Source organism: Macrotis lagotis, chromosome 1 (assembly GCF_037893015.1).
Source record: "Macrotis lagotis isolate mMagLag1 chromosome 1, bilby.v1.9.chrom.fasta, whole genome shotgun sequence".
Taxonomy (NCBI): domain Eukaryota; kingdom Metazoa; phylum Chordata; class Mammalia; order Peramelemorphia; family Peramelidae; genus Macrotis; species Macrotis lagotis.
Genome location: NC_133658.1, coordinates 775,680,251 through 775,702,143, shown reverse-complemented (window position 1 = coordinate 775,702,143; position 21,893 = coordinate 775,680,251). Strand labels below are relative to the sequence as shown.

General features: G+C 34.8%; 1 protein-coding gene across 1 annotated transcript; it reads left to right on the top strand.

Moving 5' to 3' along the window:
- Positions 1-2,246: 2,246 nt before the first annotated feature.
- On the top strand, positions 2,247-21,792 carry MMP7 (matrix metallopeptidase 7). Its single transcript, XM_074216560.1, has 6 exons — positions 2,247-2,569; positions 5,349-5,572; positions 5,658-5,806; positions 12,460-12,588; positions 13,710-13,871; positions 18,822-21,792. The coding sequence occupies exons 1-6, from the start codon at positions 2,462-2,464 to the stop codon at positions 18,830-18,832; spliced, it is 783 nt and encodes a 260-aa protein (XP_074072661.1). The 5' UTR covers positions 2,247-2,461; the 3' UTR covers positions 18,833-21,792.
- The last annotated feature ends 101 nt before the right edge of the window (positions 21,793-21,893 follow it).

Genomic DNA, 21,893 nt, shown 5'->3' with positions numbered 1-21,893 from the left:
AAGAAACATAAAAGTATAAGAGATAGCAAGATCAGACAATAAAATATCAGTTTTCCTCCCAGTTGTTAATGTTCTCTTCCTTCTAGAATTACTTTGTATTTTATGTATATCTGTATTGTATTCCCAGTATTTTGTGAGTTCCTTGGAAATTGTTAGTGACTTTGTTTCTCCAGCACTTGGCATGAGATTTAACAATAATAAATTAAAATAAAGTAAAAATAATAAATTAATGTTTTCCATCAGTTTACTGAGAGTCTCCCTCAAAGTAAGTAAGATCAGGATTTCTGGTCCCATCTCTGATACATACAGTCTATGGGATCCTGGACAAGTCACATAACTCTTTGATGCTATAACATACAGAAAAAGTACTCATCTGCTTTAGGAAAAAGAATTTCTTCTCTCAGACATCCCCTATACCAAGGAAATCACAGGTCCACTTAAAGTGCCAATTTCTAACTCTATCATTTATATCAATTCACTTTGGAAAAACTAGAATTTCAGAAAGTAAACTTGTATTATATTGGCTGGGCATTCCTCCATAAATGTTTGTTGAATAAAATAGTTATATATATTTACCTAGTGTTTTATAATGTTTTTTAACTTTACATAGAACTTTGAGCCTAAAAAACCTTTAAAGATTATCAAGTTCAATCTGTCCTTTTTAACTCAATTAGTCTCAGTGATGAGAGGGCTGAGAATGAAGTCAGGATAGACCTGAGTTCAAATCCAGCCTCAGATACTTTCTAACTATGTGGTCATTTAACTTCAGTTACCCCAAATTTAAAGTAGGAACAACAATAGCACCTCTCTCTAAAGTTGTAAGAAGGTAATGTTTGCAAAGTGTTTTAAATGGTGTCCATATTTTTTCTATCTTTTCTTTATAGATGAAAAAAAATGAACAAAGAAATAACTTGCCCTTCACTTACAGAGTAGCAAAGCCAAGCTTCAAATCCAGGTCCTCTGACTGCAGAGCAAATGATCCTTCTAGAACCTACATGTCATTCAAACAGCTCTATATCAAGTAAAAGTAATGTTAACATTATTCTAAGTTGAGTGCTGAGGAAACCAAATGATTAAGTGACTTACTCAAGTTATACAGTTCTAATATCTAGGTGTTCTGTTGGCAGCTAAGCAGCATAATAGATAGAATTCTGGGTCTAGAGTCAGAAAGACCCAAGTTCAAATCTAGCCTCAGAAACCTACTATGTGTGACTCTGAGCAAACAATTAACCTATCTCTGCCTCAATTTCCTCAATAATGCAAATTATAATAACATCTCTTTCATACAGTTCTTGTGAGGAGCAAATGAGATAATATTTATATAGCAAATAGTAGATGTTGAATGAATGCTCCCTTTCTAATGTTAAGTTCAGTCACTGTATTATGCTGCTATTCCTATGAAAATACATTCATCAAATCATATCTCTGACAAGGACCCACATCCTGTTATTTGGAGGTATATAAATAAGGTGACATTTCCATTTTTAGTTGATTGTAGCTTTACACAGTCAAAGATGCTACAGGAATTTGTAGACCAAGGAAGAAGCATGTAATTATAGATCAGAGAAAAATGGAGCAATTTTCAGAACAGAGGTGTAGGAAGAACAAAGAAAACATGATCTTAATAGTGTATAGCAAGAGTTCTTACCAGGTATCACAATCTGGACTGACTGAAGCTAGATAGGAAGTGTCTATTGAGAAGCAAAAACTTCGAAATGGATTTGAAAGAGGGTGATATATACATTCTGACAATGAAGAAAAGGAAGGTTATGCCAGAGAAGAGGAAGAGTGTCAGAAATCTTGGTGTTCTAGAAGAAAAGGTTTTTTGGATAATGGGGGAGAAGAGTTGGAGAAGAGTATTCAAGTTCATGATATGAGTATTCAATAAAATCAAGAGAGACATGTAGGAAACCTGGGAGAGACTGTAGCTTCTCAGAAAGTGACACTTGAGGGAAATAATTTTCTTTGTTTTTGATAGGGAAACCCAAAAGGGATAAACATAAAGTTTAGCTCATGATAAATAATCTTCAGGGGGAAAAAGAATCAATTCATACAATTCCAGTTTCCCCAAACTAACCTTCCCTTTCTAAATGTATGAATGGGAGGGGAAATGATTGTACTAAAAAATGTACCTGTTCATTTAATTAGAAAAACAAACCTGAGCCAATACAATTCATGCAGTGATTGGCTGAGGCAAGAAAGCTGACAGGGAGGAAAGAAAAAGAAAAAAAACTTTTGAAAAACAAATATAGACTGAACTCCCCTCTGATACTACACAATGCTTCCTCATTTTCATTAGGGAAAAAAATTGAGAAATCTAAAGAAACAGATGAGCAAGAAGGCACTTTGAAAAATGAGTCACCTATTGACATATTCAGGATGAGAAACTATATAAACATCCAGGATCAGCAATTACTGCACCAACCTTGGGACTGCAAACAGTAATTTCTTGATAGCAAACATGCACTACATTGCAGTGTGCATTCTAAGTCTTTTGACATGCTGCCTCACTTTTCCACTGCCCCAGGAAGCTGGAAATGTGAATGAACAACAATGGGAAAAAGCACAGGTAAGTTCCTGCATTTTTTTTCTAAATCTCTATTAATTCAAAGGAGATACTAACTAAGTAGATGTACCAAGATGCTCAGGGTTCATTTTGCAAAACTGTTTGTCCTATTACATTTATTTGCATAGAAGACAAGGTTTAATCTGTTGGGAATTGTTTTCTTTAATACTATGGTCCACAAAGCTTTAATTTTAAAGATAAATAAGTCAAAACTTATTTTATCACAGTTTCTTCTTAGAAAATAGACTGGAGGGGCGGCTAGGTGGTGTAGTGAATAAAGCACCGGCCTTGGAGTCAGGAGTACCTGGGTTCAAATCCGGTCTCACACACTTAATAATTTCCTAGCTGTGTGACCTTGGGCAAGCCACTTAACCCCATTTGCCTTGCAAAAATCTAAAAAAAAAAATAGACTGGCACAGTTTGTCAGAAAACAGATTGAAAGTTATTCAGGCTTATCTTTGAACCCTCCAGTGCCTTAGTATTTGGGTTGTCATAAAACACCCAACTATGAGTGTGTTGAGGAAAGTCAGGATTGTAAATCAAAAGAATAAATTCAATAAGGGAAATTTTAATGTCAAAGAAAAAGTATTCATTAGAATTAGTATAATATAGTGAATTAAGACCCAGACTCAGTACCATGAAGATCTTGACTCAAGTTGTGTGACCTTGGACGTGTCACTCTACTTCTCAGTGTTCTGAGCAATTCTAAGCAAACATGTAGACTGCAGAGGAGGGCCAACTTGATTTTATAAAGGGAATTTCCTTTCCTAGAAGTTCTTTCCTAATACTAATTAAATCATTGTTCCACACTATATCCTATTCAATGATAATTTATTTACCCTACCTTTACTCCAAGATCCAGTGACAATGGCCTCCTTGTTTTAACTCAAACACAACATTCCATCTGCTTACTCCAATTTTCACTTCCTGTTCCCATGCCTGTAGCTAATTCTCCTCTGCCACTTTCTCTGTCTCTGTCTGTCTCTGTGTGTGTATCTGTGTCTATATATGTATGTATATGCCTGTATGTGTGTATGTATGTCTGTATATGTGTGTCTTCTCATCTCTCATTCTTGACTTCCCTGATTTCCTTCAAGTCCAGAGAAAGTCTCATTTCTACAAGAAACCTTTGCCAATCCTTCTAAATACTAGTTCCTTCTCTCTGATGATTATTTCTATTCTATTACACATATGTGTGTATATATGTGTATATGTGTGTTTGTATATAATTGTTTACATGTTACCTCTCTCCTTAAGATCAGGGGCTATCTTTTGCCTTTTTTGTAACCCCAGTGGTTTAGCACATTGTCCATTATACAGTAGATGCTTTATCTTAATACATACTTATGTATTATGAGATCAGACCTGAATTCCAGTCTTCCTAATTCCATTAGCAACTAGTTAACTAAAGAACTATTGGCCTCTGATTTAATGAATAAAACTATCATCCCTCATTTGCCTTTTGAAAAGAATATTTGATCTTGAGTCAGAAGATCTGGGTTCAACTTCATGTATTTGCTATGTGGTATTGGGAAATCATTTTTGAGATTTAATCGGAACAATTAAATTTGTCTTATTGTTATGAGGATGAAATGAGATCAAATTTGGGAGAATATTTCCTAATTGTGAATTGCTATGTAAATGTAATGTGTAATTACAGAGGTATAGTAGCATAAAGATTCTGAAAAACATTATCATTGCAAATGATCTTGATGGGGAAGGAGTGGGTGAAGGAAGGATCCTGGGGACCTTGGCAGGGAGGGTGGTCTCCCAATTTGAAGTCAATAGAAAATACTCTGAGTGATTTAAACCTTTGGAGAAATCCAGAGACCAATGTATTTCCCTAACTGGAAAAACTAATGCCAACTGGGATCAGCGTAGATAGTTCAAGGGATCTGTGGGCTGCAGCAAGTGTCTCTTAATCCCCCCAGTTAAGGAAGGTTAAGGGACACTTTGGGGTAATCATAACTCAATACCTTTGAGCTAGTCCTGAGAGATGTATGGGCAAGAAGCCCAGGAGAGAATTATAAAATCCCAGAAAGGACCTCATAATCTTCTGCTCCAGGATGGACCCTCTGTGACATCCAGACTTTGTTTGAATACCTCTAGCGAAGTACAATTTTAGACCACTCTAAGAATTAGGAAGTTTTCTCTTACTTCAAGCTTAAATCTGCCTCATAACAGTTTCACCCACTATTCTTAGTTCTACTCTGGCCTAAAGCCGAATAAGGCTAATTCCTCCTGAAAAAGTAAAAGGTCTAAATAAATGCAAATCTTTCGTTAGTGTTATTTTATTAACCATATAGTGGCCAGACAATTGCCAGTCACTTGTAATAAAGGAAATGAATCAAAAATGTATTCTGCAAAAATATGCATATTTATCTACACATACTAATGTAGTTTTATATAAGTTGTAATTTTTTAATCTATGTAGCTTTACAATTTAAATGAATAAATCTCAAGAGAGTGGGGGAGAAGATTTTTTTTGTTTTATGTGTGTGTTTATTGGGTTTTTTTTTTTTCTGGAGGACATGTTTTGTCCTGAGGGTGCAGAAGGGGTGAAATAAACTATTTTGTTGAATGATTTTTAAATTGACTAAAGGGCAATTCCCAGTGGGAAGGAAAAACATAACAGTTTTGATCAAATAATGAATTTTAAAGAAAATAGCTTTTCTTTGCTCCTCTTAATAAACTAGGATGGGGGGGGGCAATGCCAGCTGAGAAGCACAGCTTTAAAAGGTCAAGAAATAGTTTAAAAAAATACTTTCATTCTTCATAACAGGAATATCTCAAGAAATTCTATTCATATAAACCTGAAGAAAGAATAAATAATTTACAAAACAAAATTAAACAAATGCAAAAATTCTTTGGCCTAACACCAACAGGAATTTTAAATGCCAACACCATGGAAATAATTCAAAAACCTAGATGTGGAGTACCTGATGTTGAAGAATTCAGTTTGATTCCTGGAAAACCTAAATGGCCTTCCAAAGTAGTGACCTACAGGTTGGTTTTATTTTAGTCCATTTTGGCAAAGTTATTAAAACCATTTTATAAGGTATCAAATATTGTTTTCTTGTCTGGCTATCAGGATTGTCTCTTATACTCAAGACTTGCCAAAATCAACAGTGGATTATTTAGTAGACGAGGCTCTTACTATGTGGAGCAAAGCCTCATCACTGGTCTTCAAGAAAGTGAGAAAAGGACATGCAGATATTATGATTGGTTTTGCCAGAGGAGGTAAGAATGAGCCTTTTAAACACATCCTTTTTTTTATTTTTATACTATACTTGATTGATATCAATAAATACATATATGTGTACATTCATATATAAAGAACAGAAGAGAATGTCAATTATATTTGGTTATTTTTAAATATATCATATTTTTAAATATATCATAAATTTAACAATAATTAAATTACTGTCATTCATGTCTGTGATTTTTCCTGAACTTTCCCTTTTTATACTGTGTATATTTTCCTCAATGTTTCCTTAAGATTTTTAATTTATTGTTTCTTCTTTTTTTGTCATCACTATTCCTCCCTTTCATAATTCTCCTACCATTCTGAAACAGAAAACATTTTAAACATTTTTAGAAACTATTATCCTAAATGCTATTATAATATTAAGAGCTAGGGTAGGGGTAGGGTACAAAGTCTACTCTACCTACCTAAGGCACTTCTAAACCCTAAACCCAGGGACAAAGTTAAAGGCAATTTCAGTCCTAGAGGAATCTGAGTTCAAAGGAGAAAGAGACTATGCTCCATTTTTCCATGTTCTTTAGTGTTTGGGGTTTGTTTGGGGCTTTTTTAACCCCAACTCTGGGACCTAGGGAATAATTTTCATGTGGCTGAGGGTTGGCCTCAGATCTAGAGTTTCCACATGACAGAAAAGTAGTAAAGTTTTTAATGTACAGTAAAAATCAGGTTTGCAATAGGTATTCATTTCCTTCACACAAAAGTAATGCTAAACCAAATGTACATTGATACTGACTTAAACTAGACAAGTAGTAGTGCTAAATGGCATATCCAGTCAAAAAGTTGATACTTAAAAACCATCTAAAAGTAGAACAGTTTGTCAGACTATTAATTAAGGTTTTTACATTTCACCTTGGCTCTGCACTTTCCAAACAACTCCTAGTATATGATTTCTGATAAAATGGGACAAGCTTGGGCTGATCCTCTTGGTGGTGGTCTTCTTTTCCAACAATACTGAAGCAATTACTGGGAACTCCTCCTCTAATCACCAAAGGGCAAACTGACCAAAAGACTCAGATCCCTCAGACTAACAAGGTCTCCTATAAACCTGAACATTTTCATCTAGTTGATACATATTCATTTACCTAAAACCAGGAAAGAACAAAACAATGAACACAAAAGTAGAAAAAATAGACAAGGGCCCATGCCTTACATCATTAATAGTTTTCTTCATCTTTGTGATGCTGTAGCTAAAATTCAAAGTGAACTTCAAAAAATTATTTTTGGATAGTTCTGTAATTTTGTGATACAGGAAACTCCCAGCATTAGTTGCCATTTGAGTGAGGTCACCAAGATGCTGGTATAAAGAAGGGTCCACCCTTTCTCACCCCTAATACTGGAAATCTCAGAATTATATGATGTTATATGGAGGTTCAAAGAGAAAGGGGGAAGGAAGAAAGAGAAGAGAAGAGAAGAGAAGAGAAGGGATACTGAAAGAGGGAAACAAAAGAGGAGAAAGAGGAGAGATCTTTTTTAACTCACAATAGGCCATCACTCCCTAGTCATTAACATAGCCAGGGAAGGGGGAATAAAGGTAACACTCAGAGTCTGTCATTTTTATGCCAAAATGCCAAGTCCTGCAGCATACAGGGAGACCATCATATTCAATGTATTCAAAATACTGAGTCACACTCAGCAAGTCAAAAACAAGCTAGAAATGTGTTCATATATATATATATATTTTCTACAACCACAATACAATTATAACTTAAAAGGTTAGGTAGGTGTTATTATTATACCCTTTTCACATTTGAGGATACCAAAATAAAAAGAGATTAAATAATTTGCCCCAAGTCAAGCCTAGTTAAGCATCTGAGTTATTATTTGAACTCAGGTCCTCCTGACTCTAGGCACAGTACTCTATCCACGGTACCACCTCTAGTCATCAATTATGTTATATTTTGACAAGCCACAGGAAAAGAAAGTACATTACTTGGCTAATACATTGATATTCTCATTCACTTGTGTGATAATTTAATTAATTTATGGATTATAACTTTATAATTTATTAATTAACTTAAAATTATAAAATTTGACAGAGTTGTTGAGGTTAATAAATATAAAATGACTTTCCCATGGTCATTTGGTACTGTGTAGGAGAGACAGGATTTGAATTCAGATCATTGTAACATAAATTCCAGCATTCTTTCAAATGAGATTATGTAAAGCATTTTTTTTACCACAACATGCAATCTAATTTCAACTATTCTATTATTCACTATGCCATGCTATCTCTTTCTCAGTTCAAGACTATCTGTTTAGTATCAACATTAATGTGATCAATAACAAGGATTTTCCATACAAGCAGGACAGACAGATATGTCACCCCTATGCAGCAATTACTAATATTTGCTGATCTCAAATGATGGCAATAGAGCTAGATTTTTCCAAGATTGAATGGTCTGGTTAATGTAAAATTTGAGAAAGCATGGAATGGTGACACTCAGCCAAGCAGATGTGGAGTTAAGTCTTATCTCATTCACACACCATTTGTATGACCCTAGGAAAGTCACAACCTCTGTACTCCAAAGGTAGATTTCCATGCCTATAGGCTAAAGAGGAAGTGCTGCTCTGAACTGATAAAAGTTCTTTAATTTTTTAAATTTTTTTCAAGGCAATGGGGTTAAGTGGCTTGCCCAAGGCCACATGGCTAGGTAATTAGTGTCTGAGGTCGGATTTGAACCCAGGTACTCCTGATTCCAAGGCCATTGTTCTATTCACTGTACCACCTACCCCTGATAGAAGTTCTTTAACAGGAGCTCCCTGTATCACAAAATCACAAAGCTATCCAAAAAGTATTTTTTTTTAAAAATTTGTATTAAAAAGTTCACTTTAAATTTTAGCTATAGTTTCACAAAGACTAAGAAATTTATGAAAGATGTCATATTTGTGATGCTCAATGACCAAAATTTAATTCAGCAAATATTTACTAATTACCTACTATTTTCAGAGAAGAATACTAAAAAATAAAGAAGATATAAATTTTACCTAGGATAAAGGTTCTTTTTTCATATGGCTTAATAGAGTAATGATGCAAAATATGTGATAAGCACTAGGTGACACAGTGGATAGAGGGCTTGATCTGAAGTCAGGAAGACTCTCATCTTTGTGAATTCAAATATGGCCTCAGACACTTACTATGTGATCCTGGGCAAGTCATTTAACTCTGTTTGCCTCAGTTTCCTCATCTATAAAATGAATGGAGAAGGAAATGGCAAATCACTCCAGTATCTTCACCAAGAAAACCCTAAATGGAATAATGAAGAACCAGACACAACTGGAAAATAACACAACAATAAGAGAGATGCATAATAATTGCAAATAATATATAAAAGTATTTGATAATAGCTAACTTTTATGTAACACCTATTATGTACCAGATACTATGTTAGTCACTTCACAAATAAAATGTCATAAGATCTTCACAACCCTGGGAGGTTGATTCTATTATTATCTCCATTTTAAAGTTAAGGAAATTGAGGCTTAGCAACTTACCTAACTGAGGTCACATAACTAGTAAGGAAAGTAGATTTAAACCCAAGTACATGTGACTCCCAATCAGTTCCCTAACACCAAGGTCACCTAGCCAGCTAGATTTTGAAATATGATTTATTAGGTCAAAAATGGGAGAAAGTTGACTCTGAATAAAGGAATCAGGGAAGACGTCATGGATGAAGTGGCATTTAAATTGAACTTTAAAAGAATGATAGAAATCTGCTTAAAAGTTCAGATGGTAGTGCTTGACTCAAATCTCAATAATAGCTAAGATTTAGGTAGCATTTTTATGTTTGGCAAAACATTTTTCATAGATTAGCACATAACAATCCTGGAAGGCAGGTTCTATTATTATCATCTTCATTTTATAGAAAAGGAAATTGAGGTTGACAAAAGTTGAGTGGTTTAATCAGAATTGCACATTTATTAAGTGCCTGTGACTGGATTTTTAACTCAAGTCTTCTAAATCCAAACCTAACACTCTACCACTTATCAATTTCTCAAAATATTTATCTCCTTGTCATATGTCATAACATGCTATTCTGAATCCTTCACTCATTATGACACAGTAATATTCCATTACATTCATGTATCATCATTTATTTAGCCAATATAGGCACACAAATTATAAATATAAACACATATAATTTTAAATAAACATTTTTAGTTTGTCTTTCTATGGGATTTGGGCACTTATTTTTGTGATAGTTCAATTTCTTTATTTCTGTGAAGGCTAAAACCCCTGATTACCTACAGAGAGAAGAGGAATCATTTTTTTTAATTATTGAAGTATACATAAATGTCTTTAACAATATCTGATTGCTAAGTTAAATGTAACTTTTGTGTTATACATAAATGTAGTAAATTGAATGTTGTAACTATTTATTTAAATATGGATACCATCCAAAGTATTTCTAACAATGAAGGAATCTAATCTCTGTTAAGTAGGTAAGTACTTTATAATACTTTATAACACACAGTATATCTGGACTATATATTTACTATATGCAAGTATATACTCTGTATCTGACAGACACTTCTTCCCCAAACTAGTCCATATATAATCAATTTCATTTCTAAATTACTAGAGAATATAATTCTAAATTACTTAATCTTTCTTCAGCAAATATAATTACTGTTGGATTTCTGAAAATGGTCCTTTGTTCAATAAACTGTCCAAAGGCATGATTGCAACAATTAAAAACAGAAGAAATATTTACCTCCAAGAATATAAATGCAATGAATATCAAAAATCCTCCCCTCCAGATGTTTACTCACCTGTCACCAATTATCTAAATTATTTCCAGCAAATATTAAATAATAATTTATAGTCCTTTAATCCCCCAATGAGCTCAGGAAATAGATTAGCAAGGAAGACATTTCAGTAGCAATGAACTGAGAAACAAAACACCTGTGCTTAAAAGGATTCATTGCATGTGTTCTCAGGAAAATCATTTTCCCAATCTGGGTCTTAATTGTCTTTACCATAGGATCTGAGTATATTACTTTATAGTTAAGAGAACTAAGACCCAGATAATCTCTAAAATTTTGTGATTTTGTGAATTTTGTGCCAAATGCCCTAGTAATTTAAAGTATAAATATGCTTCCCAAAGAACTCATCTGTTCTAAGAAAAGTATCAGTCTACTTGGAATACCAAGGTCATACATGAAATTTACAAAAAAGTATATAAAACTACATACAAGACTATGTTTTATTTTCTTTCTGAAGAAAAAAAAGGAGAGCAAGCATAACCTTAGGCTCATATTCCATTCTTCTTTCTCCAACTGTAGCACTGATCTACATGTGCAAATGCCTGAGTAAAACAAGGTCCCTATATTTTTAGGCTGATCTGCTTAATGGGCAAACTATCACCTAATCAGTTAGATGGCATAGGGGAATAGAACACTAGACCTGAAGTCAAGAAAACAAGTGTGTTTGCCACACACGTGGCAGCAAGATGGCATAAGTGATAGAATACTTAGACTGGAATTAGGAAAACCTGAATTCAAATCCTGCCTCAACACTTACTGTGTAATCTTGAGCAAATGCCTAAACTTTTGTTTGCTTTAGCTTCCTCATCAGTAAAAATGGAGATAATAAAAACAGTTACCTCCCAGAGTTGCTATCAGGATCAAGTGAGTTAATATTCATAAAGTACTTAGCATATTACCTGGAACAAAAGAAGCACTATAAAAATGTTAGCTTTCATTATTATATTAAACATATGAAATTATATACATATATATATATACAGTGACAGATACAGAGGAGATAGAAATAGAGCTTATAGATATAGATATGGATATGGATAAATTTGGAAACAGATACAGATATAGATAAAGATATGGATAGATACAGATATAGCTAACCCACGAAGGACTAGCATGATATAATGATTGGAGAGTTGGCCTCAGAGTCAGGAAGGTTCCTATCTTGCTTTTAGTTTTCTAGTACTAAACACATAATAAGTGTTTATTGAAGGTCTGTTCATTGATTTATTGATTGATTGACATATACTGGCTTTGTGAGCTGTCAAAGTGCTTAACCTCTAAAAAGTGCCCAACAATTCTAAGACTATAAAATACAGAGTAGTTGCTGTTCTGTATGGGGAAGGAACTCCCAATCTAATAAAAGCACAGGTCTAGAGCAAAAAAATAAAACACAAGGCCATTCTGGGAAGGAAATAGGGTAGGTAGGTAGGTAGAATTCTCACTTCTTAGAAGGGTAGGTAGGCAGATAGTATTCTCACTGCACCAATGAGGAGACAGAGGCTTCCAGTTGTGAAATGGTTTCCTCAGGATCATATAGTGATAGAGCCAGGAATTCTATCTAGAAAATGAAATCGGGAATCATAGGTTTAGAGTTTCAAGGAACCCCAAAAGTCATCTAATCTAGCTGCTTTGTTTTACAGATGAAAGAACTGAAGCTCAAATCTGGGGATCTTCCAGTTCTACCAGTCTGCTTCTAATCTTCAGGGTTTAAGCTCAATGACCACTGCATTATACCTCATTTGAGTCTCTAGCTATATCCAAACAATCATTGGAAGATTTCCATAGGTTAAAAAAAAACTACATAGTTTAATACTAATTCCTGTTTTCTTAGATAGGCCAGTGACTGTTGGGGGTTTTTTTCCCTTAGCTCATGGAGACTTCAATCCATTTGATGGACCAGGAGGAATCCTGGCTCATGCATTTGCACCAGGCAAAGATTTAGGAGGAGATGCTCATTTCGACAATGATGAACAATGGAGTGATGGCAGCAAAATAGGTAATGATTTTTCTTTTTACCTAAAATAGAAAACCCAGAGACAAATTATTTTGCTTAAATCTGAAAATGAGAAAATTATAATATTAATAAATATGTAAAACTTTAAGCTTCCTCATTTACATTATGACTAATAATGGGATAGGGCAGAAGTATCATATATCTTTTTTAATTCTACAATCTACAATGGATCAGTAACTGGGTAAAATCCTGGGTCATAAAACGCAAATAATAACAACAACAACAACAACAACAACACAGTCTTTTTTCTCAAGATGCTTACATTCTCCTAGATGGGATGGAGTGGACTTTAGTGTATTCCAAATGAGAAGGGAAATCAGTACCAAGAACTCTTAGTATGATATGTTCTAGGAGTCATAATACTTCAAAGTGGTGAAAGTCAATGAAACTTCTCTATGTAAACCCAGATAAGAAGAAAATATAAAACTGCCAGTCATGTTCCCCAATCTGCTTCCCTGTTCAGATGTCCCTGTATATCAATGAAATCGACTCTCAGACAAGTGAAAGGCAGTCCCAATTCTGATGTCTCTCTTTTACCTTAAAATTTAACTGGCTCATTTCTTATCATGAGGTGAAGGAAGAGAAGTAAACTTTTTTAATTTTTATTTAAATGTCTTTCTTAGAATCTTACTGGAATTTATTCAGTCAGTTTAGTTAGCAAATTGAATGTACTGAGTTACTCAACCTACTTAAGCTTTGTATTGCTAACTCCCTGAAACAAAGCTATATGAAAAATAAATCAATGTTATTGTTTTTAGTCATTTTTCAGTCATTTCAGACTCTTTATGACCTCATTTGGAGTTTTCTTGGCAGATACTGAAGTGGTTTACCATTTCTTTCTCCAGTTAATTTTACAGAAGAGGAAAGTAAGACAAATAGATTTAGTGACAAAAGACTAAAAATAAAGAATGCTTGCTATAGCTCCCATTCTGCACCACTCTCCCTCCAAATCCAAATTTTGTTAAAAATTTAAAAATAGATATCTTTATTACAAATAATTGAGAATTCAATTTTGAAATGTTCTTGAATTATATAATTTAATGTAACATTAAAATTGTAATAATAATTTTTAATAATTTAATGCCCTTATTTTTTATTTTTAGGAATTAACTTTTTATTTGCTGCTACTCATGAACTTGGCCATTCCTTGGGGCTAGGTCATTCTTCCGACCCTGAAGCTGTGATGTATCCTACCTATACTCATAAAAATCGAAAGGACTTTGGACTATCAAAGGATGATATCAAAGGGATTCAGAATCTTTACAGTAAGATTTAGGATTTTCTACCCAAAATTCACATTTGTCAAGATTTTAGAGCAATTTTCATAATAGATTTAAAGAGGAAAAGTTGGGAAATGATGTACACTTGGAACATAAGCACTACAATATTGTAGTTTTTTCCTTTTATTCATTGAGTTCACAGATATTTATGACCTAACAAAGTCATTTTCTTTAGCCTCGATTGATTCAGAATGTATAAGAAATGGATGCTTTGATCATTTGATGAGATTAAAATATCTGACTGAAAAATTCAAAATAGTTCACTTTTAGATAGAATATGGCTCACAACACTCCAAATAATATAATTTTCACAGAAATTCAGGAAAACTTGCTACCTTTTCAGTTCTCTTCTTATAGCTCATTTTCCTCTGTTCTCTGTGATCTAAGAACAAGGTCTCCTTGTTCTTCCTCACACCCTCCTGCTGACTTCAGACATTTTCAATGGCTGTTCTCCAGCCCTAGAATGTTCTTCTTTCTCATCTCCATCACCTAGATTAAAATCTCAGTCAAGGGCTGGCTAGGTGGCATAGTGGATAAAGCACCAGCCCTGGAGTCAGGAGTACCTGGGTTCAAATCTGGTCTCAGACACTTAATAATTACCTAGCTGTGTGGCTTTGGGCAAGCCACTTAACCCCATTTGCCTTGCAAAAAAACCTAAAAAAAAAAAAACTCAGTCAAAATTCCACATTTTTTCTCAAACCCCTTTAATTTGAATTCCTTCTTTCACAAATTAATTCTAACATTTTATATATATATATATATATATATATATATATATATATATATATGTTGTTTATACATAACTGTTTGCATGTTGTCTCCCCCATTAAACTGTGGGCTCATCCCTGCACTTCACACAGACCAGATAGTGGACATCTAATAAATAGTAGCTGACCAATTGACTGACAAATTGAAGTTATCCAGAAGCCATCTAATCCCACCCATACTAGCAGAAGGATGTCCCTATAATATCCCCAACAAGTGTCCTTCCAGCAACCACCAGAAAGTTCCTAGTTCTCCCACTGTACCCCATTCCAATTATGGTTAGCTCTAATTGTTAGGAAGCTTTTCATTCCACCAAACTTAAATATGCCTCTCTATAATCTTTTACCAATTATTCCTTTGATCCTCTGAAACAACCTAATCACTCTTCCATCTGACAGTCCTTCAAATATCACCTTCAATTCTTCTTTCCTCCCTGCTTAAGATCCCCAGTTTCTTCCACCAATAATCACATGGCATGATCTGAAGTCACTTACCATACTAATAGCCCTCCTTTGGCTATCCTTCAACATATCAATGTTTTCCCTAAAATATAGCATCCAAAACTGGATGCAATTTCAGTATGTTCTAAGAAAAAATAGAATAGATCAAAATTTAACTTCTCTCCTTATCACCACTACCTCTCAAATAGCCTAAAAGAGCATTGTCTCTTTTCACAGCTGTATGTCTCATTGAGCATATTGATCTTTTTGTTGTTGTTGCTGTGTTAAATGATTTTTCAGTTTTGTCTTTAAGACTCCATTTGGGGTTTTCTTAACAATACTACTGGGGTCATTTGTCATTTCTTTCTCTAGCTGATTTTACACATGAGAACACTGAGGCAAAGAAGGTTAAGTGACTTGCCCAGGGTTACACAGCTGGTAAGTGTCAGAGGTCAGATTTGAACTCAGGAAGATGAGTCTTCCTCAATCCAGGCCTAGTACCCTATCTACTACCCAACTTAGTTGGTCCCCATTGATTTTATTATAGTCCACTAAATCCCCCAGATCTTTTTCACACAAACTATTGTTTAGCCTTGCCTCACTACCTTATTTATGCTTTTGAAACCACTTCTTTGCTACCAATTTTACTAGATTGCAATTCTCCATAACAAAATTTGTATTTTTGCTGATTAAGAGCAATGTTGTTTCTCTCTGTGCACATATTCCCATATTTGTAATGCCCAGAATTTATACAGCAACTGAAGTATAGTTGGTTAACTCCCATCACACCCAGCCTTAGCTCCTTGGATCCAGCAAGGTAATATAACAAGCTTTGTGGAATATTCTCTTTCTTCTAGTATATTTAATTAACCTCCTCAATAGCAGATATAAAAGGCAGAGGATTTTTTAAACCAAAATGAAGAACTCTACTTGTATCTCCATTAAATTTCATCCTAGGAGATTTAATCTCACTGCCTATCAAGATCCTTCTAATCCTGGCCCTATTGTCCAGAATATTAGCTATCGCTCTCTGCTATGTAGCATCAGCAAGTTGAAAAGTGTGCCACCTAGGCTTCACCTCCATGTCACTGATACAGTTTGAATAAAATAAGAAAAGATGCAGGAGGATTTCTACTAGAGAACACCCTTCAAGTTGACATCCATCCCTTATTCATCAAAAAATTGAGTTCAATGATTCAAATATCTACAAATTTACTAGATTACACTATCTCCCACCTTATGTCTCTTCAAATGTTTTGCTTAAATATTATTATACTATGTCTACAACATTCTTCTGCTATAATCATAACATAAGAATAACTAGCATTTCCATAATGCTAGTTTATAAAATTCTTTACTAATGTTATTTCATTCAATCCTCTCAATAACCAAAGGAGATAGGTGCTATTATTATTCATATTTTATAGATGAGGAAACTGACACAGACAGACTTAAGATTTCCCAGGTCCATACAACTAGGACATATATGAATCAGGATCTGAATTCAGGACTTCCTAGTTTCAAGTCCAACTCTCTTTCCATTGAATCACCTCTTTACATGAGCCAGTCTTATTATTCTGTCAAAAAAGGAATTGTAATTAGTCTGGCATGATCTTTCCTAGATAAAATCATTCTGGCTCCTAATGATCAGTCCGTCCTTCCTTTTCTAAAAACTAACAGCAGTGGGGCAGCCAGGTGGCACAATGGATAGAGCAGCCCTGGAGTCAGGAGGACCTGAGTTCAAATCTGACCTCAGACACTTAATAATTACCTAGTTGTGTGGCCTTGGGCAAGCCACTTAACCCCATTGCCTTGCAAAAACTAAAAAAAAAAAAACTACTAGCAACAAAAAAATACAAACAAAAATACACACACTCAAATTTTGCTAAGAAATAAATGCATGCAACCTCTCTTTACAAATGAGGAAATTATAACTAAGATGAAGTAATTTACCCAAGGTCATATAACTAACACCTATTAGTGTGACTCTTAATCCAGATCTCTTTATATTATGCCACATTGCCTCATCTTGGGTTGTTCTTATAGCAGATTTTATATATAGATGAGATAGAGATAGAGATGATAGAGATAGAGATAGAGATAGAGATAGAGATGGTATAGATAGATATATAGATATAGATATAGAGATAGAGATAGAGATAGAGATAGAGATAGAGATAGAGATAGAGATAGAGATAGAGATATATACTTCTACTAGCCTTCGAGACACTGGATGAGCAAGCAAATAACAATTATTGCCTACTATGCCTCAGATATTGTGCCAAGAGCTGGGAACCTAAAGAAAACCCCCCAAAAAACAGCTCATGAACTCAAAGAGCTCATGGAAGGATAACATATATGACTATGTGCAAAGAGGACAGAGAGAGTAAATTGAGGGTGTTCTCAAAAGGAAGGAATTAAGATTAAAGTAGAAAGGGAAAGTTTTCTAGCAGGAGGTGAAACTGTAGCTGAGATTTGAAGGAAACTTAGGAAGAGATGAGGAGGAAGAAAGGCCCAGCATGAGGTTCAGCCAGTAAAATGTCCACAGTTAGGAGATGAACTGTCATCCTGTGGAGAACAATGAAGACCAATGTTCTTGGATTGCAGAGAATGTAGAAAGGAGTAAGATATAGGAGACTGAAAAAGGAAGGCAGCAAGGGAGAAGGTTATGAAGGGTTTTAATAGCCAGAGGATTTTATGTTTGTTCCTGGAGACAATAGGGAGCCACTGGATTTTACTGAATAGGAACATAACATCTTCAAAGGAGCAGCTAGGTGATATAGCAGACAGAGCACCAGGTCTGAGGTTAGGAAGACTCATCTTACTGAGTTCAAATCTGGCCACAGACACCTATAAGCTATGTGACCATGGGTAAAGTCATTTTAAAGTATCTTTACCAAGAAAATCTCAAGTGGGGTCAGGAAGAGTTTGGTTAAATACCAAATATTCAAACAGATTTTTAGGAAGATCAATTTGAGAAGATAGATTTGAGGAGAGAGAGAGAGAGAGAGAGAGAGAGAGGGAGAGAGAGAACAGGTGATAAAAATACCTTGCCTACTATACCTTAACTATCCTCCTCTGCCCAACTACTACAGAAAATTCCACAGGGTTGGTTCCTCCAGCATATTGGATGGATACCCTATGATAAATGAATAGGCTATGACATTAGTTGTATGGGATAGGCAGGCATGGATGATTTGCAATCAGAATCATTGGAGAGAGCATATAGATGAGTTAATTCCAATTAAGATGGAATTTAAGAATTTCAAACAAGAACCTTTCTCTCCCCTGCCTACTATCAAGGATTCTGTTATAAATTGTTAGAATACAGCTAGGTGGTACAGTGGATAGAGCACTAGCCCTGGAGTCAGGAGTACCTGAGTTCAAATCTGGCCTCAGACACTTAATAATTACCTAGCTGTGTGTCCTTGGGCAAGCCACTTAACCCCATTGTCTTGCAAAAAAAATCTAAAAATAAAAATAAATAAATTATTAGAAATGGCCAAGTTGCCAATCTTCTGGGTGAATTTAAATAGGATGACTGACCAAGTTGAGATTGGTAGATAGTTAGACCTTTCAAAAAGCATGTGTTTATGCTGTTGTCAGATTCACAACTGGGCTGAATGAACCATAGGGCTACCTGGTCTGACAAACCCTTAGTTTTTGTTTTTGCAGTTTTTCCTTTGTGTTCTATATTTTGTCATAATGTTCTCTTCTGTTCTCTCAACAGAAAAAAGATAATTTCAGAACAATTACAAATAACAGAAAAATACACATTCAACAGACTCTACTATATTCCTGCTCTATCAAAATGTTTTTATTTTATCATGAAATTCTATATCAACTGAAATGATTTTAATGGATGACTTTATATGAAAATTAGGTGGATTAGCCTGCTCACATCATCAGGGATGACTGATTTCATTATTTTTATTTACATTAACATAGTCCTATGATTGGTACCAACACCAGAGTTTCAGATCCTCAGATTCTTGTCATATCAAAAATGGAAGCAATACTTAGAACAGAATTCTACCATTGAGGCTCTGATTTTATAAATTACTTGCTCCAAATCATGCAGAAACCTGGTTACAAAATTAGAAATAGTCCTTGGTTATCCCAAATGCTAGCCTAAGTGTACTTTTCCCACACTGCTCCCCCATCTCACTTTCTTGAATGTGCAGGAACACTCAATTCTCTTCCGCATACCTGCCAAGGAAAGCCTTCTGCAAAGGGGAGGCTTAATTGGAGTCTTGAAAAAATCCAGAATATTATGAAGGCAGAAGTTGTGGGGGAGGGTTTTCCAGGTAAGAGAAGATCTAGGGGAAAAGTTAAGAAATAGAACAGTAAAAAGACCACCCTCATTGGATTACCAAGTAAGTTAAGAAGACTAGAAATTTAGGAAGGTGAATGCCGGAAGATCTTTTATTTCATCTTAATGACAATAGAGAGTTACATGGAAATTAGAACAAAAAATAGGTAGTAGGAAATTGAAAACCAAGAAATGGCGGGGGAGGTGCAGAGAGAAGAGCATAAAATGACCTTAATGAACAGAATGAGTTCAAATTACTAATCTCTAACAAAATACATCCCAGGAAACTGAAAGAAACTACCAATGGTATTTGCAAGTCTATTTTTAGTTATCTCTGAAAATCATGGACAATAGGAAAGGTACTAATGGGTTGGAGACAGATGATATTTGTCTTGATTTTTCAAAAAGTAATGAAGGTGGGGGCAGCTAGGTGGCGCAGTGGATAAAGCACCGGCCCTGGAGTCAGGAGTACCTGGGTTCAAATCTGATCTCAGACACTTAATAATTACCTAGCTGTGTGGCCTTGGGCAAGCCACTTAACCCCCAGGTTTGCAAAAAAAAAAACCTAAAAAAAGTAATGAAGGTGAACTCTTGCAATTATACTCCAATGAGCTTTATCTGATGCCTGATGAAATCCTAGTATGTATTATTGAAGAAATGGTTGGCAAAAATTTTTTAAATGAAAGTCATCACTACAAGACAATATAGGATTTGTTTGTTTCTTTGTTTGTTTTTCATGTAATAGAGGCAATGTCCTCAGATTTGCCCTTCCTGGTGGGCTACATTAGACAAGTACCAAGTTGGTTCCTATTTGCCAGAGAGGGATAACAGTATAAGTCAGCTATAAATTTAGCATAAATTACTAGTCAGGGCAAAAAAATTCAGGTATAGATATTTGGATCAGAAGATTTCACGATGATACTATGGATATAGTTGAATAAAGAGAGAAATCTATATGTAAAACCCAAAGGACCAAATCTAGTCAAACAAACCAATGGAGGATCCTATGCCAGCAGAATATATGAACTTCACTTCATAGAACCAACTTTCTTTGCTAAGGATTTTTGTCATGACTGGAGAAGAAAATGGATGACCACTGAAGACAACTTAAATAGCAAGCTGCCAGTATCTCAAATGATCCCTTGAAAACACTTTATTGTTGATACGATGGCAAAAGATGAGGCTGTGCACTAGACTGTATCAGACTGTCACTAATCCCATCCTGGATTCCATATATCCCCTACAACAGAAAGCAGTTGTTGTTACCCAGAACATATTCTAGGGTCATGAAAGTTCTCTATATAACTTTGGAGATAAAAGTGAGGAAAGGCTCCTGGGGCTACTAAGAAATAGATTTTGTTGATCAAAGAAGCGTAAAACATATGTTCATTGTGTGCAAAAAAATGTACAACAAATTCATTTAAATTTATTTGATGAATATAAGTACCAGCAAATTTTTGGAATTTATGTACATTGAATTTTTATCACTGGAAGGAGATAGCAAGAATAAGTCATAAATATATATGTATGAGTGGATATACATACATACATGTATATACACATATATACATGCATAGATATCATATGACATGCCATATTATGACTTCTTTGATTTATTTATGTATGTTAGCAGTACATACATACAGACTGGTGGTGACTGACCATTTTACAAGGTATGTATAGGTATACTTAACTAGGAACCAAAATGTTTCCACAGCTACCAAAATACTGTGAAAGATTTCTTATATGTCTGCCATGATTCATTCCAGGCAACTGGTGGTACATAGATAGACCACTGGAACCTGGAATCAGGAAAACCTAAGTCTAAATATGGTCTTAGGCATTAGTCATGTGACCCTGAACAAGTCATTAGCCTCTGCCTCGTTTCCTCATCTGTAAAATGAGCTGGAGAAAGAAATGGCAAGCCATTCCAATATCTTTGCCAAGAAAAACACAAAAAAAGGGGTTGAACATAACTGAAAAACAACTGAAAATGAATCAAAAACAATAAACATACAAAATGATCTATTCATATTAAGGCATAAACTTTGAATATAAATTGTTCAAGGAAATGTGAACTTTGACTCACTTCAATAAGTCCATAATACTTACCCCCTTACCTTCCTCAAGGAGATGCACAATCTGAATATTTTAGCTGCACATTGATGAGCATGGAAGGGACACTGAGACCAGCCACATTCCCTGATAAACAACTAGATCAATCATGACAAACACCTGTGACCCCTGTACCTTAACATTATGGAATAACATTGTCTATTGATAAGAATAATAAGTGTTATAAGAATCGAGTGGAGTAGAAACCTGTTTATACTGTAGCTATAATATAAATATCTACCCCTGATCAATAAATGAAATCGTCTATACTCTCCACCTGGCCTGATTATTTCTCACATCACCACAAACACATGCACAAGGATGCTGGCATCATTGCTGTTAAGGTGTACAATGTTCTTCTAGTTCTGCCCATCT

Excerpts from the sequence above, each read along its gene's own strand:
- MMP7 (XM_074216560.1), top strand. The coding sequence starts at position 2,462 with ATGCACTACATTGCAGTGTGCATTCTAAGTCTTTTGACATGCTGCCTC. Across the intron at positions 5,573-5,657 it reads TCCAAAGTAGTGACCTACAG|GATTGTCTCTTATACTCAAG; the intron begins GTTGGTTTTATT and ends TCTGGCTATCAG. Across the intron at positions 5,807-12,459 it reads GATTGGTTTTGCCAGAGGAG|CTCATGGAGACTTCAATCCA; the intron begins GTAAGAATGAGC and ends TTTTTCCCTTAG.